Source organism: Leuciscus leuciscus (genome assembly GCF_965113295.1).
Source record: "Leuciscus leuciscus genome assembly, chromosome: 20".
NCBI classification, from domain to species: Eukaryota; Metazoa; Chordata; class Actinopteri; order Cypriniformes; family Leuciscidae; genus Leuciscus; species Leuciscus leuciscus.
Genome location: NC_138744.1, coordinates 11,142,288 through 11,169,793, shown reverse-complemented (window position 1 = coordinate 11,169,793; position 27,506 = coordinate 11,142,288). Strand labels below are relative to the sequence as shown.

The following is a 27,506-nucleotide window of genomic DNA, read 5'->3' as shown; positions in this document are numbered from 1 at the left end:
ATATGCATTTTTACACGAAAGGTTTTTGTTGACAATTGAAATCTAATCCAAAAGGAAATAAATATTAGTGCAAGTTTGATTAGTTAGTTATGGACATGAGGTCTGTTAAAAGCCTTTCTGTGGATAAGGAAATTCAAAAATGTTTTAAATTCACATGATATGTCTCTTTTATTAGGTAAGTCACCACAATATGGAATGGCACAGTATCATCATACTATCCTATGGGCTCAACAAAATTAAAAGAAATCATCACAGCTGGCTATATTTACATTAAAAGAATTTAAATTAAATAGTATAGCTTTTGGGGAAAAATACATTAATTAGAAAAGCAAAAAAATGTACAAACTTCTTTTTTTTGTTCTCTTCCATTTTTTTAAAAGGTGAGGTGTTAGTGTTTTTGCTCAGTAGCTTCACTTTTTGTCCATGTCAGGTCACGTTTTGATGAGTCCCTCAAGGAAGTCCTTCTCAACCATTTCCTCAATGTTCTGTCTGGCCCGGCTCCAGAAGACTTTCTGGCTCTCCAACTTCCCATCCTTGCTAGGGAATGGGCCGTCTCTGGGAGTAGGGCTGTGATATGGTCCTGAGCGGCTGTTGCCTTTACTGCTGAACACCTGGCTGAGAAGGTTGAAGAAAGGGAGGAGCTGCTCCATGCTGCGGATCACATAAAGGGTGAGCAGGAGCTGTCCGGGCTCCCAGGACAGAGTGCGTGTGGAGCAGTCTTCCTCTGGATTTTTCTAGAGTTAATGGAGACATTCCCATGAGGGTAATGAACATCCTAGGGTTAGGAGCATTAGCAAATCTACTGAATAGTCTATAAATGTTATAGGTCCTATGCTAATCACGTGGAATGAACCTCTATTAAAATAACAAAGCAACAATTGGAAAGAACAGATTTCCATTGATTAATCCTAAAAGGGGCGACATTTAAGAGGCTGTGGGGAGAGGCAGGGAATGTGTAGGTCTCCTTTCTTGGATTCATGTTGAAAGGGTGTTTGTTGTGAATATTTAGATCTTTAATCTAAAAAAAAGTTTAAACTTTTTAATCTTTTTTAAGATTAAGACCCAAAATGTAATCTTATTTATTAAGGGTTAATTGCATATTGTGGCGACTGTTTTGTGGTCGTATTACCTTGGCCCTTTTTCTCAGCAGCTTGGCCAGTCTGACAACATAGGGCTTGAACTCTCTCTGATGGGTCCCCTGTCTGCGGACCTCCAGACCAGAGTCATCCGAGGCTTCAGGGACAAATGCCCAGCGATACCTGTGGCACAGTGTATTATTATTTCCTTCAAATTAAATATGCTCAATATTTGTAATGAATTGTATCAATGAAGAAGACTGATATAACGTAAAAGGATGAATAGTTTTCACAGCTCGGAACAGAAGGGCTTTGCACACTTGAAATAGTTAACCATGGGTCATTCTAAACCCTGGGTAAACAGAATCCTGGGTTATCACGTTTCACACTGCTCATGCTTTAGAGTTAACAGTTAATCATAAACTGCACTGTACATTCCTAAACCCTGTGTTAATGTCCTTATTTGCATATTTGCCATGTCAGTGTCATTGAATCGACAAAAGTAGCATGCGACCTGTTTAGACTTTTTGAACTATAACGGTGAGAATTAAATGAAACAGCCTTTTCTTCACTCCCATTAATGTATTTTCCATCACCATTTCTCAAACACAGTGTTTCTGTGACTGTCCAAACCGTGTGAATATGAGGCAAGCAATTGGGTCTATGTTGCTAAGCATCTAGCCATAACATTCTAACACCACATAATTTCACACAACAAGTTTGGCACTGCAATGCAGTGTTATTGCAAGAGCGGTTTGTGAGGTTTCACAACTTTAGGTAAGAAGCGGTGCTAACCTCACTTTTAAATTACAAGTGTGAAATGTTCCTATATCCAGGGTTAAAAGCAGTATTTAGAACAACGATAACCTGGGAATAAGTGCAGTGTGAAAAGCCCTTGAAAGCCCAAGAAATATTAGTAGCTTATTCAAACGAGTTCCTTCCTTGTACTAAAATACATTTCAAACATTTGGAACACCCAAACACCCACATCTGGAACTGAGGCAGACTCTCAGAGGGCAGAGCGAGGGCCAGGTCCAACAGCTTGCAGGCAGACAGGTAGAGGTTGAGCCAGCGCTGGCTGTTGTAGGAGGTAGAGAAGCCATTGCCCCCTGAGTATGTTGTCTCGAGCCCTGCAACCGAGGGGCCTGAGGTCCTGAGGAAACCCAAAGACCACATTCATCAGTATTCAAAATGTATAAATCACCTATATGAGGTCTTAAATTGAGCCTGATTTTATTTCTTGAACAAAAGCTAAAAGATAAAACAGATTTGATAAATGGATACCTGGTGATGTCCTCATCTGCAGTGAGTTCTTGTTCCATGAGTAAGAACACCTGAACCTGTGGGAAGAAACAAACAAGCCTAATGAACACGGCTGATTCTAACAGAATGAGACAAAAAAGCTCTACCAAATAACTATTCCTGTCCAGATTCTCCCTGGGAACTTCTGTTATTTCACCATCAAGGCCAAGAGCTTACAGACTGATATTTGAGATGTTGCTTGTGATTATTTGTAATATGTCATATCCTCACCAACTCAGTGATCATAGTGGGCCAGAGTGAGGTCAGGTGCTGTGGGGACATGCGCAGTAGCAGCACTCTGAAGAAGAGGAAGACCTGAGCATGGAGGATGGGCACTTGAGGGAGTCGTAGGCTCTCCACAAGACGCTCTGAAACGACATTGTGTGAAATGTTAAGGACTGTGTATACAGAGTTGAAAATCTCATTGACAGCGGTAGCTTTTACTCTGAAATATAAGGGCCTGTCCCAATACCTCCCCTTACCCTAGATTTCTGCCCTAACCCTTGTTTTTGACCGTTCTCGTGTAGGGGTAGGGTGTCCCAATACTCTAAAGAGCAAGGGGGAGTGCTATTCTCCCCTTAAAATCAACCCTCAAAACATAGTGCGGTCCGATGCAGGCTTAAAACGAAGTGGAAGATGAAATTACCCAGAATACCTTGCGGACTCAGCAAGCCGGTACATTTTTTTAACAAGATGGCGGATACCGCTGGAAAGGAACAATTGAATTTTAAGTATATTTTTGCAAATAAGCATGTTAAAATTTCTAAATATGTTGGAATATGTTAGTTTGATGCACATCCAATGGACTGTTAAGTTTTGAACACTAATGTTAGAAAATATTTCACGAAGCTATCTATCTGACGATGTTCATGATATCTGCTGAGTGCTTCGAGAGAGTCTGCCCATCAAATATACATCTGATCTGGGTAGTTCATCTAATTTTATTTTCGATTTTGGCTTCCAAGGATTATAAAAAGAAGATGTGAGGTAAAACGATTAAAAACTAGCCGCGTTCGTCTAGTGCTTCATCTTTTTTCTTTACAGCGCGCTGTCACTTCTCCCTAATGTTAAACCCAAACAGCACTGAGCACAATCAGTGATTGTTGTTAAATGCAGTGTCTGCTGATTCTAAATTGCGGGAGGTGTTTGATTGTAAAAAGAGCTATTATAAGCACAATGATCCGCGCAAGAGACGTTGACCCTGTTCCCATGGCGGCGCGCGCGCGTTCGGAAACGGACTGCAACGAGACAAGCAAACTATACTTTGGGTTTCATGTGCTCTAAACGATCAAATACAGACAAAAATATGGCTAAATGACCGGTTTGGAGATTCACTTGAACACAGTTTATGTCTTAAATGGGAGTTAGTTGGGGGTGGTAGTGGCGCAATGGATAAGACACATGCCTTTGGTGTGAGAGACCCGGGTTCGAATCCACTGTGAGACACCAATGTGTCCCTGAGCAAGACACTTAACCCCTAGTTGCTCCAGAGGCGTGCGACCTCTGACATATATAGCAATTGTAAGTCGCTTTGTATAAAAGCGTCAGCTAAATGAATAAATGTAAATGTAAATGTAGTTGTGGAATAGTTGGGAGAAAATGTATTGTTAGATCTGCATTCGGTCTTAAAGTGGCAGCGTCTAATAAACCTGCTAATGATTACACCTTTAATGTGAATAAAACAACTAAAGGCAAAGAGAAAATTAATCCCAGCTCTTGAATTAATAACTTTAGCTTTAATAAGCATTAATCTATCTATAATAAACTATGCTGTGTTATTTTACATTTGATTACTATAGGCCTACTAGATTTCTAGCATATTATTATGGATATTTATATCCTGATCATAACTGGGATAGTTATGTGCATGTATTCACATAGTAGTGGTGTCCCATTTCATAGGGAAAGATCTTAAACTCCACTTCCCTCGTTGAGGGGACTTTACTTTCGAGGGCACTCAAAACCAAGTGGAAGTTTTAAGGGGGGAGAAATGGGACAGGGCCTAAGAGTAACAAATACAGCAGAACAAACTGTGAGCTGTCATCTACTCAATCGTGCAGTGTGACTCACCCTAAATAGTATTTATAGCTTCTAACGTTAAACAGGTTGTGTGACAATGAGGAACGATTACCTAAAAAATGTTCACTGGTGTGCAGGTGTGAGGGGTATTTATGTGAAATACATATACCTCTCTTGCTATTGCTCACGTGCAGAGTGCTGTTGGAAAGTTGGCATGGGTTGCCGACCCCTGATTTAGAGCTTATTATGTGCGGTAGACTCCTAGGCTGCGCTTCACTTAACTTTTTTATGCCCTTCCCTCACTGACTTCCCTCCGTCTCATTGATGTCCATCCCTCTCAGATGTACATCAGTGCTTACGTTGGACTATTGGCGATTCTTACAATTGTCCACTACTGGCAGTACCCTTGGAATGGATTGAATTGGAAAGTCCCAAGCCCTTGATCACTTTGAAATCTTAAATGGAACTGATTTATTATTTCCATTATATTGTTTATTTATTTTTCCTGATTACTTTGTTTGATGCACAAGTCTATATGCCTATAGGTATGCTTGGGCTGTTGGAGAAAATCTATAAAATTACCCAAACTAATAAAATATCAATACAATAACCTTATAAGTTAAGAGTTAATAGGAAGTTAATAGATTAAACCTATTAAGTGCGATATACTGTGGCGTTACAATCGTGTTGCATTGTGGTGCATGTGTGCTGCCTGAAGTTTGCATAGAAGTCGCCTCGCTCCCTCAGTCAAGGGTCTGTCGAGGGGATCGAGGGTCTGTCCATATAAGCTTTCCTCATTCACTTGAGGAACTCGAACTCACTTCAAATTGGAGATGAAGAAGAGCTCAGGTAAGTTTGCAAGTGTGTGTCTAAAAGCAAAGTGGATCGCAACCCTAGAAACTTACAGGCAAGTGTTTTGGGTCAGGCTGGAACTAAATTCAGGACATTGGCCCTCTAGGATTGTACACCCCTGATTTTGAAATCAATGGATTTTTGTTTAGGTGCTCTTATGTAGCATGTCTGTTAGTGTCTGCGTGTACCTTGAATGTCTGGCAAGTACTTCTGGTATTGGTCCACCTCACTGCTGTAGATGGTGAAGGCCAGTCGTTTGAGTAGCATAGCTCTCTGCTCAAGCTCTGCATCTCGATTGGTGAAAAGACTCAAAGAGCTGCTCTGAGCCACAGCAACTCGTGCTGCACATATACAAAATGTTAGCAAGTTCCTCTCTACAACACTCACAAACAAAAAACCAACTCGATGATAATGATAGAGCAATAAGATTGCCGCAGCTGGAAGACTCACTCATCAGGTCTCTGAATGTGGTTTTGTCATGAGTCATCAGGTGGTCTATGATTGCTCTCCAGCTGAAAGAGAGAGATGTGGTCAATTAGAGGTCACATTGCTCTGTAAGTGGCAGTAAAACCACTGTGACAAGGAGAAAGGACATGTTGTGCTGTACAGGACTCACTGGCTGACGCAAGAGGAGTCCATCTGGAAAAACGTATGGTCCATAAACAGGTCGAAAGCTTCTTTCTTCCAGGCTCTCCGGGTGTACTGATATCCACTGAGGCTGCTCAACAGCTGGATACATGCACGATAACTGGGGGCATTGTGAGCACTGGCAAAAAAATGATAGAGCAACAAAATCTTGATCTCTATAATAACTTTCAATTACACAATCCAAGAGACTGAAGCAGCTTCAACAACTTTGTGTCCGATAATTTTGTCAATTCCTCATCTTGTGTCAACAGTGTTGGATTTTGAAGACTAAATACCTATGGTTGCGCAGGTAGGGCACAACATAATGCATGAGGTTGACCAGCAGAGGAATCACTCTCTCCTTCTCATCACTGTAGAAGACCATATCTAATAGATGAGCCAGTACCTGCAAAGACACCCATGAGCACAATAATTCAATTCACAGAAAGCCAATCAACACAACAATGCAAAAAAAAAGCAAACATATAGGAGACAAGTAGGGCAGGGCAGAGCACGACCTCTGGTGACCTGTGAATGTTCTTGGATACCAATGCAAAATTCTAATTTACAAAGGATATCTGCTGCACCGGTTGTGGTAGATCTGGGCTCGTTGTATATTTAAAGAAGGAAAAGAGTGTGCATGTGACATTCTGTGTTTACCTCAGCCAGCAAAGTGAGGGCGTGAACACTGTACACAGATGGAGTGAAACTGGAGGCCTCCATCACTGTGAGCATTAGATCTGAAACATACATACTGTTAGTGAAAGACTCGCCATACCCTCATGGTCATGGAGCTGTGCATGTAAACAGCGGTCGATGTACATGGGCTATACCTTACATAAACACAGACACACATAGTCTCTGACCTTCTACATCTGTCTCCAGACTGGCCCCCTCCACCATGATTTGAGGGGAAGGTTTGACCTCCAGGTTTCTCCTCAACCATGTGGTCTGTTCTAAGGATGAGCCTGCAATCGTTCCAATAGCCTCTACGATCTTATGGGTCACATCCTGGAAAATCATGGTTTTATGATTTAATGTAAACATTTAAAATGAGACATGTAAGAGAAACAGCTGACACTGACTAAAGTACCATGGCATTACCATCTGTTTCAATGTTTACCACAGTATTATAGAATTGCCATATTTATATACTGTGATATTAGCAAGTGGTAGTGAAATACATGGTATTACCATGGTACAATGTCCAAAAAACAGTAACACAAAGTAACCATGTCAAAATAAATATGATACTTGGATGTAACAGTGGAGAGTGTTGGAATGAGGGAAAGGTCACCTGTAGCTCTCGCTGGTCCTTCTTGCTTTCCAGGGTGGGATTCTTTAGGATGAACTCATTCAATACTCTAAAGAAAACATAAAAATGAATTCCTGATTCTTAATGTAATCTAGAGCTGTCAAAAAGTCGGAATCGTAAACACCTCTGTTTGCCCATTGTGCTCACGTGCTCATCAAATATGTCTGTGATTGGCTACAATGATCAGCGCTTCAAAAACATGTTGTAAATATAAATCAATGACGCTCTTCACCGAGCGCTTACACAGATACACACGGGAGCGTTTGAAAGCAGGCGTCTATTGGCTGACCGGTCCTCTGATAAACGGCTGCTTGTGCTTTCAAACGTTCTCCCGCTCCTGTTTTTTCAAACACTTCCGTGTGCTCTCAAACGCTCCCGTGCGTTGCTCATTGTAGCCAATCACAGACATATCCGATGAGCGCGTGAACACAATGGCCAATCAGAGGTGTTTACGATTCCGCTCAACATCGTTCAAAGCATCACTATTTAAAAATTTCAGAACCGACTTGGTACCGAAGTCGGTACTTTTTGACAACTCCAATGTATTCCTATAAGTCAATTTACTTATTTATTATTTATCAAATCAACAGCAAACACTAATTTCATGTAGAAATGTAAATAATCAAAACAATACTTTCTCAAAACAATATAGAAAAATACAGAAATTATATAAGCTCTTTATCCCAGGAGAAATCTTTTTTTTTAAAGTCTATTAATAAACTTTCTCAGTAAAACATTGCCTAATATAATTTAATCCAGGACATTCCAATGAAATATGCTTGATAGCTAATGAAGTCTTTCAAAAGTATTGCCTATTTTTTAAACAAAAACAAACTTTTCATTTATGACAAGGTTCACTTTGTAATTGGACACATTCATTCCATTACATTTGCCACCATTTATCTTATAAGTGAAACCTCTAAATGAATGTACTTTTGAAATGAAAGTATGGCTGTCCTAGGATTGGGAAAAATAACTTACCCTAGTATGAGGAACTGTCCTGGAGCAGGCAGACTGAGCTGCACAGAGTCCTTCAGCAATGCCAAGAGTGATGGCCAGCTATCAACCAGACTAGACACTGGAATACTAATAGAGACGAGACAAGGGCAGTGAGACAGAGTACTTTAAAGAATACCTGTGGCATATGCTGATATTACTATAGTTGCTCAGTTCACTTACCTCTGCACATAGGCATAGAAAAACTGAAGCATGCAGACCTCCAGGGAAAGATTCTTCTGTAAAATTAAGAAAGGCAAAGGGGAGTCTTAAATCTGCCTGCAACTCCAACAGCAGTAATTGACAGTGACTGGAGAAGAATTATGGGAGTTGTCAGGGTATATTCGTAACTATACCTTCTCTTTGGCGATGGCTGGGGGCTGCTTGAGGACTTCCTTCACTGTCTGTATCACAGTCTCAGTTCGCATGGCACTTACTGAACGAACAAGTTCCACAAGGAGAAGTTGTTCCTCACTAGCTGTGGGAATTACCTAAAATACAGACCAATGCATTTATTTTTGTAGTCCCTGGGTTCAAACCTAATAGTTTACTTCTGGTGTTGTTCATACCTTGTTCCTGGATGGAGTTTTAACTTGCTTCCTTTCATTCCACACATAAGCAATAGCAGCCATGAAGTGAGCTCCATGATTCATTGAGATTGGGCCCAGCAGCTCTAGAATTTGCTGCCTGAGATTCTGTGAACAAGCAGTAAAAAGTTTGTTAACCTAGCGCCTGGACTACTCTCAGGACCAAAGCACAGTCACTACATGTCTTAAGACACAAGTCCACTCTCCTCACGGTACCTTTGTGGATCCTAGGTTGATGTTGGAGGTGGAGCAGGCAGAGGCTGCAGCTGGCTTGTCAGAACTATCAGCCAGATAAAGGACACCCCACAGCAGGGTTACGGAGGACATGATGGTGTGCAAGATGGAGAGAATGCCTGCACGTGCCTCTGCAAGGTGCTTCTGATCTACATTAACCTGAAGCTGAGGATTACATGCACATTAGCATAAAAAAAAAAAACGAATTCAAAGCTCACACCCAAGCAGTGATTAAAATTGGAAAAAAACTGACACCTATTAAATTAATATTATATATACATAAATTATAGATGAATAATAATTAATAAGTAATTATTATTAAATTGTTCTCACCATTTATTCACTTTTTTAATGTATCCATTATCTTAAGCATTTGAAAGATAACAAGCATGAAACACTAGCTCCCTCACCTGGTGATATTGTGATGTTGGGTCTAGCAGACAATAATGGATTATGGCTGTCATTCCTTCTAGTACAGTTAGAATCAGGTCAGGAGGGATACACAATGCCATCCACTGGGGCCTAGAAATATACACACAGAAACATTGGCTTTCCCCTCATAAACAAAGCACTGCTTCAAATGTTTATGGTATTTATTTTAATTTATATTTCCTAAAGTGCTATTTAAAAGAACATGATATTTTTAGAGCGATAACTGAAGAATTGATGGTGAACAGTGCCCTCTTGTGGATATAAATTAATATACTTATCACATGACCTATAGTCAAATAATCACTTTGTGGTTGCGGTGTGTGTAAATTTTTACAATTTCAATACAAACAGCTCCGTAAACTACTGTGCTTTGCTGTATGGCACTGTTTCTCTGCTATATAACTGAATTGGTCCAGTACCTTGTGTCCGTGAGGCCCGTCTCGTAGCGGTATTGCTGGATAAGGTTGTCAAGGTTTTTGCACAGCTGAAGAGTAACAGATGCAACTACTCGCCGAAGCACTTTTCTCATGTATGGCAAAGTGGCTGTGATAAGGCCAATCCACTGTGGGTGCATCTTGCATGCATGATGCTGATGCAGGGCTCGGATCACAGCACAAAGAAACATGCCCTGAGCTGTAATGGGTTGCCCATGCAGATATTGCAAGGAAGTCATAGGTTGTTGTGGGTTGACATGCTCTACCTCGCCCCCAATCAGCTCAAAACCAGCCCCGGGACCATTAGGTATGCCACTAGACCCAGTTGACCCCGGACCTCCCTCTCCACCCTCATCCACTGGGATCATCACACGGTGCTCCAACACCACCAGGCTCTGAAGCAGACGCAAAAGTTGTGACTGTATCGCGCTGCAGTTGTCCAACTGGTCCTCTGACAGATTGATGACGCTGTCCTCTGAAAGCCCCTCCTCAACTGCAGCCACATTGGTGCCACGGGCACGGTGTTCATGCCACTTCTGTACACTAAATATGGTGGAAAGCAAACAGTGTAGCACTACTTTCTGCACCTTGCATTTGGACAAAACGTCACAAATAAAGCTTGCAAAGCCCTTGGCTGAGCCCCCAGTGACCTTAGAAAGCTCGCTGAAGAGCAACGTCAACACCTCCACGCTTGTCAGCTGCATGGCATGGTTGCCTGCCAGGTCCTGTGAGGTGGCGGCCACATGGGCTGAGTAATAGCTGCGCAGAAAATAGAGGCAAAGGGAGATTATGATCTCCAGGAACATAGCACTACGGAACGAGTGAGAGTGCGAGTCCTGCGGGATGGGGCAGTAGAAATCCTTGCCCATGACAGAGACACGATGACGTGCTAGCAAGTTCTGCAGAAGAGAGAGCTGTGGGGTGTATGTGTTGTTTATGCTGGTGGTGGAGATAGCGCTCACAAATCCTGCTGGTGAAGCACGTAGCATGGCGGCAACGGCAGAGAGCGCATGCAGAGTCCGAGAGGAATCATAGAGCTGAAGATAGAGCAGCACATGCTGGTATAGGGGATGGATGTTAAAACGAGGTGACCCAGAAGTGCGAGATCCTCCCACCCCACTAGCAGCCCCACCACTGGGTGAACCTGTCTCACTTTCAATCTCAGACACTTCCCCTTCCCCACAGCTATACCAGTTTTCCAAGTCAAGACTGTCACCAAAGAAGATGCTGGGTGGGCGGCTCTTCTCAGCCTGGTTGGTTTTGCGTCTATCATCATCTTTCCTCTTGACCTTCTTGATTTTAGGCTTGGCCCCTGGGGATTTGTCCACCAAACGCTCCATAATCTTGCCCTTTAGGCTGAGTTGTGTGCTGCTGTGGCTGCGCTTGCGGTGCTGGTCATCTACCTGGAGACTCTGCTCTGTGGCAGCACTGCCACCGCTGTCTGGCAGTGTAATGATGGAAGGGGAGGAGCTATGCCGAGCAATGCCTTCCCGATGCTCCTCTTCCCCTAAAGCATCAATTGAGGCCACAGCCAGGAACTCCAAGGTTCCCCCTGCAACAAATTCTGGGAGCGTTCTGGGTTGGGTGTTGGAAAAGGGAGCAAGGGTGATGCATGGCCCATTAGAGGTATCGGTGGATGAGTTAGAACTGTCAGAGTCTGTCTGAATCCAGGCATCAGGAGATGATGGTGTCTCAGAGGACTCTTTCTCCACCATTTGCACCACTCTGTCTACTAGCTCAAAAAGCACAGCAGAAACTGCCTTGTGCAAGGACTCCTCCTCTGACGAAACAGATTGACAAAGCACAGGATCAGATAAATTAACAGTGCTACCACCTCCCTCCAGTTCATCAAAGCTGCCATTGTCTATAGTGGAGGACTGAGAGCCACTTGAATCTGAGCTCTGGTGCTCCCCCTGCTGATCAGGAGGTTGATATTCGCCACACAGCTGCAGGTTCTCGCTACTAAGGCTCAAGAGAGAAAGACTGTCACTCAAAGGGTTGACTGTCAGGCTAAAGGGTTCCATATCATCCAATGGGAGGCATCTGCCACACGCTTGGCCATTCCCTGATATCTGGCCATAACCTGCAGCAGAGACAAAAATCACATTAGAAAACAAATATTTATTTTGGTTAAAAAAGAAAAAAAGCAGATGATATAAATCTATTTAGATTACTAGATGAACCCTCTTACTTTCAGTATAGCCCATATCCCTCATGTAAATTGGCTCAGAGGACTCTTGTTCCGTTGGGTTAGGAAAGACCGGGGTCCAGTGACGCTGTGCTTGAACCCGCTGTATGGATACACGGTGAGTTTTAGGGTGCAGCAGCAAAAGCAGTAGAGGTTCAAGAACACGAGCTATGTCATGTCTCTGCAAAACCTGGTTCAACCAGGCCCTGCCAACAGCACTTGCAGAGCCGTCCCAATAACTGAGGCTGTCTAACATGATAAACAGAGACCTACAAGAGGAAGAGAATGGAGAGGCGATTTAACAATTAATGACAGTGTCTTGAGATGATTCTCCAAGTCATATTTGTTTTTGTATAATTAGACTTCATCTCCCATAGAAGTGCTGTTACCTGTCAAAGGTCCGATTGAAAGGGGAGGACTTGGTGATATTCAAATCTCTGGTTAGGTGCCAAAGAACTGAGAATTTTACATGAGCCTCCAGGCGTATTCTCTAAAATAAAATTGGTAATATGTGAAAAAATGTCTGTGCATGTATAATTGTGCAATTCTATGCCACTTGTTTGTGGGGTGTCTGTGCATGCATGTATGACTGACCCTGTCTCGATGCATGAGTTGCTGGCTTATGACATCTTCACAAATGCTGGGGGAGGGAGCCAAATTATGAAGCTGGTAAAAGAGTTCAACACTGCGCTTGTGGTGCTGGGGGGTCTCCTCTCCCAACTGATCCCATAAGATAAGGGCTACACTCTACGGAAGAGAAATGAGAAGGTGATCAAGATAGAAGAAGAGACTTCAAGAGAATTAAAACAAGTGAAGAAATAATGCAAACCTTGAAGAAACCTGTTTTCTCCGCAATGTACTTCAAGATACCCGGTGTGAGTGGTGGTCGTATCACCACTGCAACACGCCCCTGGCTCGGACTCATTGGCTGGCCCGAGTCTGGACTTGCCACACGCTCAGCTGTCACCATAGCTACAGACTGTGTGAGTCCAACAAGGTCCATGACAAGTGAGATAGCTACTGCTTGAATACTGAAATCAGCAGCTGTACAGCATGCATCCATCAGGGTCTGAAGCCACACCGCTGGCTGAACACTCTCACCTGTCAAGAATTGGCACAACACAAATATGTGACATAGAAGGATTTCAAGTGTGAAAATAACTACGTATTTATATAAATTACCCTAATTAACTGGCCCCAAATCCCTTTGTATTAAATTAATTCATACTGCATGTGAAAAAAAACACAGATTGTGTTATCAGGTATGTAAGGGTTGTTTATTAAAGCAATACTAATACTTATTTCTTAGTTATGATTAAAGGCAGCAGAGGCAGTCAAGGATAAAAATGTCCAGCAGGATTTGTGATAAAGTCACAACTTACAGGAAGATGACTAACAGGCTGACCTCTGACCTCTGGTACATTAAGTTAAGAAATGGCAGTAGAAGGTCATTTTTACCTGCCTGCTCCTCTCTAGTAGGCGAGGACTTTAGGTTGCCCTCAGCAATGTAGACTGGAAAACTGGAGCACTCCAAGAAGAGCTGGCAGGCAGCAGTGAATGCAGCCAGACACTCCATATGCACAGAAGACTCCTCAAAACCACTTGTCAATCTTTTATCAGCCACCACTGTTAGAGTGTCCATCTCTGCATTGCAGCTCTTTCCTGCTTCTGCCTGACCACCTGGGGTAATGTAAAGCCTCACTAGGCAAGAAAGGAACTGCTGGAAATGTTCAAGGCAGCACTGCATCACTGGCTTGTCCTGGGGCTTGCTGTGGGATGAACTATTAAGCCCAGATTTGGGTTTAGTTTTGGGTTGGACAGGTACATCTTCAGGGATGGAGGCATCATCCTCAGACTGTTGCATCGTATTAGGTTGCTCCCCACGTTCAGCCTGGTACTGGATGAAGTCAGTAAATCCACTCTCTGACAATCGGCTGCTGGAAGCATTCTCGCCATCCTCAAATACATCAGTGCTGCCAGGGGCTTCAAGGGTGACTGGTAGGGTCTGAGCAAGATTGGGAATGAAAAAGATTATTTCTCTCCAGGATGGCATATAAAACATTGTTTTTTTTACTGTTTTGTTTCCTTGCCACTGTCGCCTTTTTCGCCTTCTTTCACCTTTGTTGCCATTGGCTTTTGGCTTGCTTAGTTGGGGACATTAAATTTAACATTTAATTTAATATTCAACAATAATATTGATCTGCTTGCATTGACACCATTATATGAGAACTGAACTGAGCTGGACGATGACATCGCGGTTTTCTTCGCGGTATTAAACTAAATTAATAACTTTTTTACAACAAAATGAAACATCACTGAACTTACTTAAGCTGGACTGTGACGCAATTCTCTTCTGAAAACAAACTTTGTTGCATTATTTTCCTGTTATCTCGGTAAAGCTGCTTTGAAACAATCTGTATTGTAAAAAGTACTATATAAATAAATAAATAAATAAATAAATGTAAATGTATTTTTAGAGGTGGTGCTTATAGTTAGCATGCTGACAACGTGTTGTCCTTCACTGTTTGAATGGTAAAACAATTACTATTCAAAAAGTATTTTTTTTTAATTTATCCCCTTTAAAGCACTGGAACTGCAGCCAAACACATTCAAACATACAAGACATCCACAACTCAGTGGCTTCTATAATAGACCCATGTAGCAGCGCAGAGCCAGACTCAGGTGGCAAGCAGAGCGCTGCATGAGCCCCGAAGGAGGGAAAGGCGAGAGCTTGAGAGGTTGAAGTCCATTTTCACCTGAGTGAAAATGACAGACTCTTGGGCCTCAGAGGCTAGACTTGGCTCCCACTAGAGAGAGGAACTCAGCTGTGCATGAACGTCTCATCCCTATTCCCTTGCTTACCCTCCCTGCATGCTGGCACCATCCAGGGAGTCTGGCACAATTTTGATGAAGCTTGACTTACGGTAGAGACACATAGTCCCAGTAAGGTAGCAAACAGGTCATGGGGGCGTACACACACACACACACCCTAACAAACTTATGTCAGGGGTCAATGACGGAGGACCATCCTGTCTACTGAACCCAGAGCAGGGAGTCAGTGAAGGCATGTACAGTGGGAGACACACACCATCAGGCAGAAGAATGGTTGTTTCCAGGCCAGTGCTTGTATGGCAATCAGGCCATGTTGGCTTGACTTTAACAGACTAATGCTGTAGGGACTGCTTCCAAAGACTTCAAAACAATTAAAAGACATTCTAAGTTGACAGAGTACTGTTGATATTGGCAGTTAAATAAAGTGCTGTACAAAGTCAGAGAAGAAAGAGAGTACATTTCACAGCTGAACTGTGAACAGTTAAGATACTTTTTAATCTACACTACATATTCCCTATGTGGAATGCCAAAAAAAAAAAATTGTACATGAAGCACAGGACAGAGATGAGAGTAACAGATTTTGTGTTTCAGACTGGAGGTCAGTCTCTGTGCACTGATGCCAATGTGTTTCCTTAGTTGGGCTTGAATCAAAGCTTCTAAAACCCATTAAAATTCAAATTAGATCATCTTACTTTCATTTGATTTATTTCATCAGTTACCAAGGGCAGCCTATATAATTGACATTTACATATAAAGAAGAAAAAAAAAAACTTTGAATATTCATTACTAATCAAATGTTTACTAGAAGCTTACAGAAATTACATAAAATATAGCTGAAGGTAGCAATTATCGGGGCCAAGCACAATACATCATACCAACATGGCTGGGAGCATCAGACCAACTGCAACAAAGAGCAATTAAATACATTTTAAGATTATTTTAGACAAAATGGCTGAAAAAAAGGATAAATACAGCCATTAGTATGATTGATTTAATGGTTTATCACTTTCGACCAATAGGTGGTGCTGTGACCAAAACGTGTGTTCAGAGTGAGGTGACAATGACACATGCAACGTTTGGTGTCAATATGCCAAAGCATTGCAGAGATACAGCCTCAAGAGTCGACACCAAATCCATTACTTTTTTTCGGCACAGTCTGAAGATGATCTGCCTTGAATTTGGTGAAAATCAGGCAAACGGTCTATGAGTTTGAAAAAATTGGTTTTTAAAGAAAATCAAAATGGCGGAGAGGAAGTTTGGCAAAGACTACGGCAGAATTGGTATCTATGTTGTCGGCATGACCCAAGGAATCTATTAAGATCATCATAATAGGATAATTTGATCAAAAGTTATTCGCATTTTTGGAAATTTCATTATAACTTTTGACCACAAGCTGGCACGGCCACAAAACTTTTTGAGTACTGTCAGGGCATGGTGCCGAAGACACATACCTAGATTTGTAACAATACACCAATGCGTACTTAAAATATAGCATTTTACGACAAAATTCAAAATGGCTGACGCCCGAAATGGTTGATATAGGAAAGTTTGGTATCGTTTGACTCAGCATAATGCAACAAATCTAACAAGACTGGGCTGCCATAGACTTCCTCAGCGGAAACGGAATAATAAGAAGAAGAAGAAGAAGGCCAACGATTACAATAGGTACTTTCGATGCTTGGCCCCTAATAAAGGAGGTCTACCTGTTACCTGCAGGCAACATACATCTTTGAATTTCCAGTCGTTTGATTTTAATGGCAATTTGTTCTCTACTTGTTTTTCATGACATTTTAAGATGGTGTTTTCCTGAATTTTCCAGACCTGGAAATATTTTAATTCTTATATACAGTGCTATGCATAAGTTTAGACACCCATGCTAAAGTTGACTAAAAAGAGGAATAAAAAAATCATCTTTTGGAAATTGAACTTAATGCCTTAATGACATAGCCTTCAGCATACCTAGAGATTGCAAATCAAACCAGCTATTAGGCTAACTGAAATAAAACCATGCCAATCTCTAGGTATGGTGAAGGCTATGTGATGATGTGGGGCTATTTTAATTCCAAAGGCCAAGGGAACTTTATCAGGATGCATAGTATCCTGGATCCAATAAGTAACTGGCCTTTAAAAATAAAAATCTGCCTGCCTCTATGGTAATTTAACATAGGGGTGTCCAGACTTATGCACCCTGTATTTTAAGGGAGAACATTTATTTATTTACGATACATTATTCATTCACAAAGAAAATTGGTGTCCTTAAAGGTTGGATTTTTCCTAATTTTTTTAATTAAGGCATTAAGTTCAATTTCCAAAAGATGATTTTTTATTCCTCTTTTTAGTCAACTTTAGCATGGGTGTCTAAACTTATGCATAGCACTGTATATATTTCTAGGTTTTCCATCATAGGAACCCTGAAAATTAAAAAGTAGCACTAAAAAAAATTGCAATTTCTAACTGATGAAATATTTCAGAGCTGAGCATAACAAAAAAAAAAAAACATTTTATTCAATGTCTTTCCTAAGCTTGTTTGTTCCCAGTTTCCCATGGCTGTGTAGACCCTGCATATATTATGCTTTACCTTAAGCTTAAAATGTTCTGTTAAAAATGTGACCTACATATAAAGTCTTTTTGAGTATTTATTCACAGAACATGTTTGAATCATTTGATGGTCTGCTCTCACCATTTTCTCATCTTTGTCTCTAGAGGAAGGGGTAGTTGTGGCAGAGGACGGACCAGAGGGCAGTGCAAGGGGCGACACCAGAGGGGGCTGGACTTTGCTGAGGATCTTCGAGCAGAGGCGCAGACAGTGGGTGAGCTCTCTGAGGCCCAAAGCCTGCAGGTGTGTGGTAAAAGCAGAAACCATCCGCAGCAGCAACTGAGGTAGATGCTCTGTCTGGATCTCAATGTATGTCTCCTAGAGAGAAAAAGAGACAGAGAGAGATACATGAGGGAGGCTCAATTCCTTGTCAATATTAAGATAGCTGGAGGTCCATTCCTGCATCACAGTCAGTAATATACATTAAGAGTGATGGTTAACAAAACTGAAAAACATATAAGAACAATTTAGGCTTTATGTGTGGTGTAAAAGTGAGTAACAAGCTTAAGAATTTTAATTGGTGAGCTCATGCAAGTTTATGGTTCTACCTTCCGCAACATCCATAGATAAACATGATGAGTGTTTCTTTTAAATAATTATATAATGTTAGATATAATATAACATTAAATATAATTTAATACAGCAAATAGGCATTTTCATTTTTTTTATTACTCCGCTTGTCTGTTTCACGGCATTCAAGATCAGAGGGTGTGAGTGGTGTGAAGCTGAAGAGGCATTTATTTTTTCAAAGCGAGCAAGGAGGAGGAAATGGAAAACCTGGAGATTACAGACCATTAATGGATGTTTCTGGAAAGGTAGCCAAAAAATTAGAGTGAAGTGAAGGTAAGGTGAAGAGGCAAGTAAGAGCAGTACTGTACCTGGCAGATAACCCTCATGCTTCTAGTAGGCTTCGAGGAAAAAAAAGAGAGCAGAGATTTTCAGACAGACAGAAGCGAGCAGTGCAGAGGCCAGAAAACACTTCAGAAACCCTGATTGGAAGGCCAAGATGATCTCTGAATCTTTCACATGGACATCAACACACACATAAAAATTTGGATACATGTAGAAAATGTCTAAACTATGAGGCTAAGACAAACCAAGTGTCAATAAAACGTTGAAGTAGTTTAGTTGCGTATAACTAAAGAGGTAGAAACATCAATGGAGATTATTAGACCAACTACAATTTTAATTTCTAGCTGGCAAAAATTCACCAGGGATCTGAACATTTCAATAGATAAATTATCATATCCAAGTGTAAAGTTTACCAACCAAAGATACAATATCCAACAAGAAGTCCACCAGCTCACAGAACTCAACCAATGAGCGTGTTGATGTCACAGAGCTCATAGTCTGTCCAGTGGTATGACTGCTCTGAGTCCACCTATAAAAAGAGAATGAGGTCAAGCAAGAATGGACCAAAAATTGGAATGGACCAATGGAAAAAATATTTTCCACCCATTATCCTACACACACCTGCAGCACTCCTCAAACCAGTGTGCAATATAGTCCCACATGTAGTAGGGCTCAAATGAGTTAAACAAGAGGTTGGCGGTTTTAATGAGCTCTGCTGTTTTCTTGTTTTCTCTGAGTTTGCTGAAAAAGCAACACAAAAGAACAAGTTGAAAATACTGTCATTTAAAATATTTGTAAGAACTGCATAATTGTAAAAACCATTAGTGAGAGAAAAGAAGTGCGGACCTGCTAAGTTGAGTTTGGTCTTTGCTGAAGGGGTTTTGGTTCTGAAGGTCCAACTCAGCACGGCACTGGGTGTGCAGGGTGCGAAACACTTCAATCAGAACATCCTCTAAGATTGCTGGGCCTAAATAATGTGGATAAAAAAGTATCAAGGCAATTCCAAACACTTTGTGTGAGTCTAAGCATACCACAGACATCATGTAGTAATGGCTGTACCCAGCTCAGGCTTGTCGAGAAGGCTGATGAGAATGCGAAACGGCTTTAAGTCGTGCATCAGGATGCTCTCCTCCTCCCCTCCTCTAGCCTTCCCCTGCAAGATCCCCACCATGGCCTACAAACACACACAGAGACATTTAGGGATGCACAGACAAATGCAATTCTGATCAGTAACGATAAATGGCTGAAGTTAAATGGCTGATATCACACATACTATTTTGTATAAATTAAAAATAAAATACTTAAACCAATTGTTTAAAAAATTACAGGTAAATGTATCGTAACATTATAAATGTATATAATGTTCAATATGAAAAACATACAGTATATTCATTTTGAACTTTGCTAAAGATTACATTTAACAGTGTTATTGATTGAATTATTAGAGTTCGAAAGTAGCGACAGATCCTTTTTTCCATATAATGGACATACATCAGAGTATAAAAGATTATTGAAGAAAAAAAAAATTGTGGGGTTCATTTCTCTTTGTAGATTGGATTTTGAGATGTGGGCATGAATGTGAGCTTGTAGGGGCGGCGGAGGGGGGATGGGTTTAAAGGGATAGTTCACCCAAAAATGAAAATTAGCCCATGATTTACTCACCCTCAAGTCATCCTAGGTGTGACATTCTTCTTTATACATACAATCGGAGTTATATAAAAAAATATCCTGGCTCTTCCAAGCTTTATAAATTGAATTGAATTGCTGTTTCTGTTTTGAAGTCCATAAAAGTGCATCTATCCCTCATAAAAGTGCTCCATACGGCTCCGGGGGGTTAATAAAGGCCTTCTGAAGCGAAGCGATGCGTTTGTGTAAGAAAAATTTCCATATTTAAAACTTTATAAAGTAAAATAACTAGCTTCTGGCCAAACGAACATACGGATTCCATTTAAGTCTAAGCGCAACTTATGCAAGTAAAGCGACATACTGCTGATATTTACGCTAACGCCATGACGCACTACGCTACTTCCGACATCACATGTTGCGCTTTGGGCACAAGTAGACTGCGTATGGCCGTTTGGCCGGAAGATAGATTTTACTTTCTAATGTGTTAAATATGAATATTCTTCTTACACAAACGCATCGCTTTGCTTCAGAAGGACTTTATTAACCCCCAGGAACCGTGTGGAGCACTTTTATGATGGATAGATGCACTTTTATGGACTTCAAAACAGAAACAGCCATTCACTGCCATTATAAAGCATGGAAGAGCCAGGACATTTTTTAATATAACTCTGATTGTAATCGTCTGAAAGAAGAATGTCATATACACCTAGGATGACTTGAGGGAGAGTAAATCATGGGCTAATTTAAATTTTTGTGTGAATTATCCCTTTAAGCATCTAAATGATTGGAGAAGTCCAGCATACAATCACCAAAGAGAAGTTTTTACCCGGAGGATCAAGTTAAGACATTCTGAATAACATTATGAGCTATGAAAAAAAATAAAATAAAAATATCAGTAAGATAATGATAACAAAATTTACAATGAGATCTATAACATGCATTTACATAATAGAAAAAATAGGGTGAATTTTCATTTCATGCTAACTTTAAAGATTAACTCTAAGTGAGCGTTAGATGATGGAAAAGGTCTTCTAAATGTAACTAAAGTACTTAAGATGGATCTTTCCTCAGCATTACCCTCGAGAAGGAAAATTCTCTCCCCATTATACTGTGTAGGCCTTTGCAAGTGTGTATGTCCGCTCTTTAGGGATTTCACACTTGGTCTAACGCATGGCTGCACAGACAGAGGAACAGACGGTCCCTGCAATAACCTACTTCCCAAACAAGCGAGATCCAACAAGTGGCCCAAACCAGATGGCACGCAATCAAACAATTCCCCTTCCAATAAAACAGAGAGGAAATTGCCAAAAACAAAACTCCCCCTGCTGCAGTCCCAAACTCAACCCCCAGGGGTACCGGGATATTTTAAAAGCATGGCCCTGAAAGGCTCTGTCTGTGCATGCATTGGGACCAGTGTCTCATTGCAAGCTAAACCATGCATACAGACCACATGGAGAAAAGTGAAGACAGAGTGGCTTATTGACTAAATGTGTGCATGCACCTGTGCGCCACTGCAGACATAACAAAAACGGTTTTATCCTACAACAAAAGCAAACTCAAACTCAAAAAAAGAAAGAGATCTCTTGAAGTTTATATGTTGCTTTTGATTTCTCTGTCTGGAAATGTTTGTTTAGAAAACTGTGAACAGCAGAGATTTCTGATGTCCCATTGATGCTCAAAGTCCAAAACAACATAATGACTCGCATCAATCCATCTTTTGACATAAAACAAAATTTGGATGCTGCATTCAAAAACATATGTGAAGTTCTCACTGTTTGGACTGCTTTGAACGTTTGACCTTACCTGAATGAGCATCTCCTTGGAATAAGTGTTGAAGTACTGTGTGACGTGTTCTTCTGGATTACTGAGTCGGGTGCTACGAGGGCCTGCTTGCACGCCATTGTTATCAAAGCCTGAAAACACCATCAAGCACACAATTAGAACATTGAGTTCATAGATATTAAGTTTTCCAAAACAATTTTAATGACTTGCAGAGATCGAAGGAAATAAATGAGGAAGTGTTCATGAAAATATGATAAGAGGGTACTTATAGTTGTCACTGTGTTCATGACATACAAACTTACCACAATGTTCATCCACAGCATATGGACAGCAAGTAAGAGACAAAATCAGGTCAACCAAAACACTTAAACACGCAGGCCATTTAAGAATCATATTACCAATCTGTCTAAACTGATAATGTGTGATATGGTTCTTATGAAAACATGAGAAATCAGAGGGGAATCGGAACGTTAAAACAATTGTTTCTAACCTTTGGTCCGTTTCATATAGCTTAAATCTAAAATGCTTTACCACTACAAAACTTGAGCAAATTTATTCTGTTTTCATGAAATTGTAAAATTAAGTACAACATTCACAGCAACTAGTTAGTTATGATCGTTTTTTTATTTTGTCTTTAGTAAGCAAATCTTTGCAAATCAGCTAATTTGCTTTTAGTGCTAATGTACACTACCTTTTAAAAGTTTGGGGTCAGCAATATTTTATTTAAGAAATGAAGGTTACACTTTATTTTTAGGTGTCTTTGTTACACTGTATTTATACATTTAAGTACTGAGTAATATTCAGTAACTACATGTACTTACTTTAGAGTTAGGATTTGGTTTAGCTTGGTTTAGGGTTAGTTGCATGTAATTATGCATAATTAATAGTTATTACTATGATAACTACATGTAACATATGTAACAATGACACTGTAAAAATAAGGTGTTACTGAAATTAATACTTTTATTCAGCAAGGATGCATTAAATAGATGAAACATGACATTAAAAGACATTTACAATGTAACAAAAGATTTCTAAGAAATGCCATATCTTTGAAAATGGGAACAAAACTAAAAAGGGTGGACAGTGGACAGCGTAGTTTGTGTGTGAGGTGTGGATATCTCACCCAGCAGCCAAGCATAAAGTCTACGGTTCAGGGACATGTCTCTTCGTAGAACAACATGAAGTGCTGCAGACAGAATCCTGATCATGTCTGGACGTGTAGCCTGAAATGAACAGTATACTTCATCTTAGTGCTTAATTTATGTAAAAAACTTTACACTAACTTTTCTATTTTTGTGACTAGAGAATAATCAAATCTACACATATGTGTTAAAGGTGGACAGGTGATTCTGCCACCTGAGATGCAACACAGTAAGGTCTTACGGAGAGAAATATATGAAAGATTCCTATCATTGGGGTAAAATAAAAACGTTTTTTGTCAGTTTTGTTACCTGACTCATGTGGAAGGGAAAGCAGAACAGGATAAGATCTAGGGTGCTCCTCTGCACTAACACACTGGAATCCTGCACAGATGTGCTGACTGCTTCCACCTAAAGAAAACATGAAATCATGATATAAATAAATGTTCCCTGTGGTATCCAATAACACAATTTCTATATTGTGATTCGTTCATTTTTAAAGGCTGTTTTGCTTGCATTTTGCCACTATTGATCAGTGTACCATCAGTTCGATGTCACTGCCAATGATGTACAGCTGGTCCTCCATTGATAGTTTTCGGTTAAGGTGCAGTAGGACGAAGGACACTCCAGGCAAACGCACAGAGGGGCTGGTTAGGATGCTGCCCCACAGGGCACTGTAGAAGGCCGGCTGCTCCACAGCTGCTGCCACCTTTTCTAGCAGGGTATTGGTCCTATTGGTTTTATTTATTGGTATTAGTTGATATTGTAGATACATGTACACACACACACACACACAAATACACACACATACATATAAATATCTTAGTTGATATTGGATATTTAATTGTGCATGCTCATTAGCTCTATTTATACATTAAGATCACCTTCATCTAACGCTTAATCTTTTTAAAACGCTAATAATTTAATAACACTGTAAATTTCTAAATGAATGTCCATGCATATGCATTTGAAATAACTGATTTTAGTTTTTAGTGTTAATTAATTAATTTATTCTTTTTTTAAGAACATATAATATACACTGCTGTTCAAAAGTTTGTCAGTAAGATTTTTTTAAAGAAACAATTTTTTCTTAGCAAGGATGCATTAAATTTATCAAAAGTGACAGTAAAGACATTTACATTGTTAAAAAAAAAAAACACTTTTAAAATAAAGGCCATTTTTAAATGAAGAAAGAATCCTTTCAAAAAATCCGTTTCCACAATATTATTTATACGGTGACCAGGAGGGGACATATTCGGTTCACTTAGTTTTGTCGTGGCCACAACATATAAACTCGTGGGAACGTAATAACATGTTGTTGCCACGAGATATTAATTTGTGGGAACGTCATATTAAGTCATGGAAACGTGATAATAAATCGGGGCCACGAGATCATTTTGTTGAGGGAACAATATTCATACTTCATATGGCCTCGAGTTATGTTGAGGGAACCACACCGGTCAATACTGTATGGAGATGACTGATGAAATAACATTTTCATTTGAATTAGGAATGTCATATAAAGATATAGTGCGGTCTCTGGCATTAAGACATGGGTACGTTATAAGTGAAAGACACCTGAAGCGCATTCTTAAGTTGAATGGGCTTTTTCGTCGGAAATTTGCTGGCTTGAATGAAATACTCGGGTCACGAATAAAGTCCTGTTTAAGGCAATAAACAAAAACAAATGATGAGAAACTTAAATTAACAAATAATAAAGTAAATTATGACCGGGGTAAAAGGAGGAGCCTGTGTCGCGTGTGAAGATTCGGTTCCCACGTTATAAAACTCGTAGCCACGAGAAACGGATGTCGTACCCTCCACATATTAAGTCGTGGCTACGACAAAATTAAGTGAAGTTAACACGTTTCCCTCTTGGTCACCGTATATTTATAAATAAATATTAAGCAGCAAAAATGTTTTCAACATTGAAAATAATAAGAAATAAGAAAATAATAAGAAATTCCCAGGAATAAATTACATTTAAATTTTAAATTGCAATAATATTTCGCAATATTACTGTTACTGTACTAATATAATAATAGTAGTAGTAATATAAACAGTAGTATACATTTTTAATAAACATGAAACAAGTACATTCTAGATTTAAAAACTTTTATTTTACCTGTCATAATACTCAGATCCCTCCTCCAGACCAGGCATTACACCGGTCAGGAGTCCCTGCAGGCCTGGTTTAAGAGTCTTCCCCAAGGGCAGGTAGTAGGTCTCATATAACCCAAGTAATACTGGCTTCACAGACATAGCAGCATTGGATAGTAAAGGGAACAGTCCAGAACTGAGGAGGAGGAAAAGGGTAATAAAAGCACATATTAGGCACTAAAAGTCACTGTAGCAGAAAAAAAATCAATCTTGCAATATCTCTACCTATAGAGGAAAAGATCCTTGGCCAGGCGCTTTGGTCCAATGATCTTGAAGATGATTTCGTAGGTCTCCAGGGCCTTGCGGTGTACCCCGCTGGGCAGCGCCGGGTGGAGGCATTGGGCCAGGCGCTTTCCAATGGTCAATTTCTTGGGTACAACCTGATACTTGCCATTGTTTTGCAAAACCTGTCCAACAAATACAGAAAAATTAGATCAGGTTTGGAACTGCTACTAAATGTGATCAAGAGGATGTAGAAAAGGACCTTGTTGAGCTTTCCGAGTGCTGAGATCAGATCGGCCCATTCGCTGGAGTACTCAAAGTTTTTTAGGGCCTTATCTACCGCTGCCACATAGTTCCTGTACTTCGAGTCACCAAGGAGTTCCAACTCCTCTGCATTCATCGTCCTACACGATGGGACTAAAAGCCGATTCCGAGGTCACGTACAAACATCACACCTTCAGTTTAAAGGAACAGAGGGGAAAATGCACAAAGGTTAAACTCAATCATAAGGAGTGTACTCAATGAGGAATGTTAGTGTAGATCACATGCTTGATGACGGAAAAAAAGAGCTCCACACCCAGATTCCAGTATACTAAACATTAAGCTTAACCAAGTGGTATTTAACACTCAACCAAACACAGCAGCACTTTAGTGGTCAGAAGAGCTCACTGTCACTGGTGGAGAAGCTGTGGGAGGCGGTTGAATTAGTAACAATGTGACTCAGTTGCAGGTGAGACACTTTAAGCTATAGAGGGCAAAGAATAACAACAATAAAAGCACTGACTGGGGAAAAATAAATACTTCTACATTTTACTCCATTCTAATCTGCCGTTAACAGCAGTTATGCTATTGAAAGCATTAAATTCTTGCAAACAACCTGCAATAAAATTTAAAACGTTTCATTGGGGCGACAGTTCACCCCAAAAAACATCACTTACTCACCCTCATTTTGTTCCAAAGGGAATGGCAACCTCAGTCATTTTCTACACAATGTAAATAAATGGTGCCTGAGGCTGCCATTCTGCTTAAATTCTCATTCTGTGTTCCACAGAGGAAAGAAAGCCGTACAGAAAACATGAGGGTGTGTAAATGATGATTTCCATTTTGGATGGAACTGTCCCTTTAAGATGCATTACAACAGCCCAGTTTTTACTCTCTATCCGAAACCAAAACAAGATCACACCAACCAAAACAAGTATGCATATTAAGCCCTTCTAAATCTGACTCTGGTTTCAAATGGAATAAATTAAATTTAGAAAAAAACATAGCATCACTCCATTTGGCAGGCTTGTGATTTCCCATAATGTGCTGATGGGGAACAAGGGACCATTGATGTGATGAGAAGGCCCCTCTGAGGTCCTCAAAAGCGGTTAGCCAGTGTGACAATGATGAATCTGTGGTTCATAGGTAAACATCTCTCTAAATCTCTCCACTTGGTACGATACCTCCTCCACATACTGAGAACAGCCATCCAAACACGATCAAATGTCATGAACACACGCTAACTGCTAAGCTACTGTGCGCTCGCTATTATCACAGGATTTTCTCTAATGAGCTGCTGCTTACCGTTGTCAGTCGACGACGATTTTTAAAAAAGGTCTGAGCTGTGAGGGGGCTTGTTAGTCTTGTAGGCAGGCGAATGTATAAATGGATAGATGGATGAATAGGTTGTGAGCGATGTGCGGTCAGGTGCGACGTCGGTGGGTGTACTGACAGCATAAACGCTTTCCCGGACTCCTCTGGCCAGATCACATATCTGCTCTCAGTAAAGCCATCTGTTATACAGCTGCGTTATTGTTGACATCAATGCAGATAGCGTTGACACTCTGCGGATGAAACCATTTTTGATAAAGACGTTGACAGGTAAAAAATATTTGTTCTGCGCATGCGGGAGCAGTTCCTTGTTAAACAAAAAAAATACGTCACCCTTTCATAATAAAAGTTCCCATGATGGCGTCACTTTGTAGGCAAGTCCCGGAAATAAGTTTCACACGGGCGATTTAAAAAAATAAGTAAAATAATATTAACATTTAACATTAACAATAACATTTCTGGAACAGCGTTTCACGTTTTATTATCCAGTATAAATTATACACATTGATACCGCAAAAGTGAATTTCGAATAAACAAAACTGAACTAAATAACCATATTGTGGACTATAAACGGAATAGTTTGTACAACTACTTTTAGCTCAAAATAATTCTCACTTTTCAAGCTGTATTAAGTGGTTT

At 40.3% G+C, this 27,506-nt stretch overlaps 1 protein-coding gene across 1 annotated transcript; it reads right to left on the bottom strand.

The window, feature by feature from the left end:
* Positions 1 to 149: 149 nt before the first annotated feature.
* dop1a (DOP1 leucine zipper like protein A) lies at positions 150 to 27,187 on the bottom strand. Its single transcript, XM_082149874.1, has 37 exons — positions 26,841 to 27,187; positions 25,537 to 25,729; positions 25,278 to 25,459; positions 25,018 to 25,188; positions 23,434 to 23,623; positions 23,205 to 23,303; positions 22,877 to 22,976; positions 21,772 to 21,881; positions 19,402 to 19,516; positions 19,189 to 19,309; positions 18,964 to 19,083; positions 18,760 to 18,871; positions 17,575 to 17,808; positions 13,521 to 14,067; positions 12,892 to 13,163; positions 12,657 to 12,809; positions 12,452 to 12,552; positions 12,066 to 12,331; positions 9,860 to 11,957; positions 9,419 to 9,530; positions 8,991 to 9,173; positions 8,757 to 8,882; positions 8,544 to 8,678; positions 8,371 to 8,426; positions 8,173 to 8,277; positions 7,174 to 7,240; positions 6,743 to 6,887; positions 6,537 to 6,616; positions 6,173 to 6,282; positions 5,866 to 6,015; positions 5,700 to 5,761; positions 5,438 to 5,590; positions 2,610 to 2,746; positions 2,361 to 2,416; positions 2,065 to 2,229; positions 1,130 to 1,259; positions 150 to 734 (listed from the first exon to the last, which is right to left on the bottom strand). Exons 2-37 carry the CDS (start codon positions 25,672 to 25,674, stop codon positions 432 to 434), a joined length of 7,404 nt encoding a protein of 2,467 aa, XP_082006000.1. The 5' UTR covers positions 25,675 to 25,729; positions 26,841 to 27,187; the 3' UTR covers positions 150 to 431.
* Positions 27,188 to 27,506: the final 319 nt, after the last annotated feature.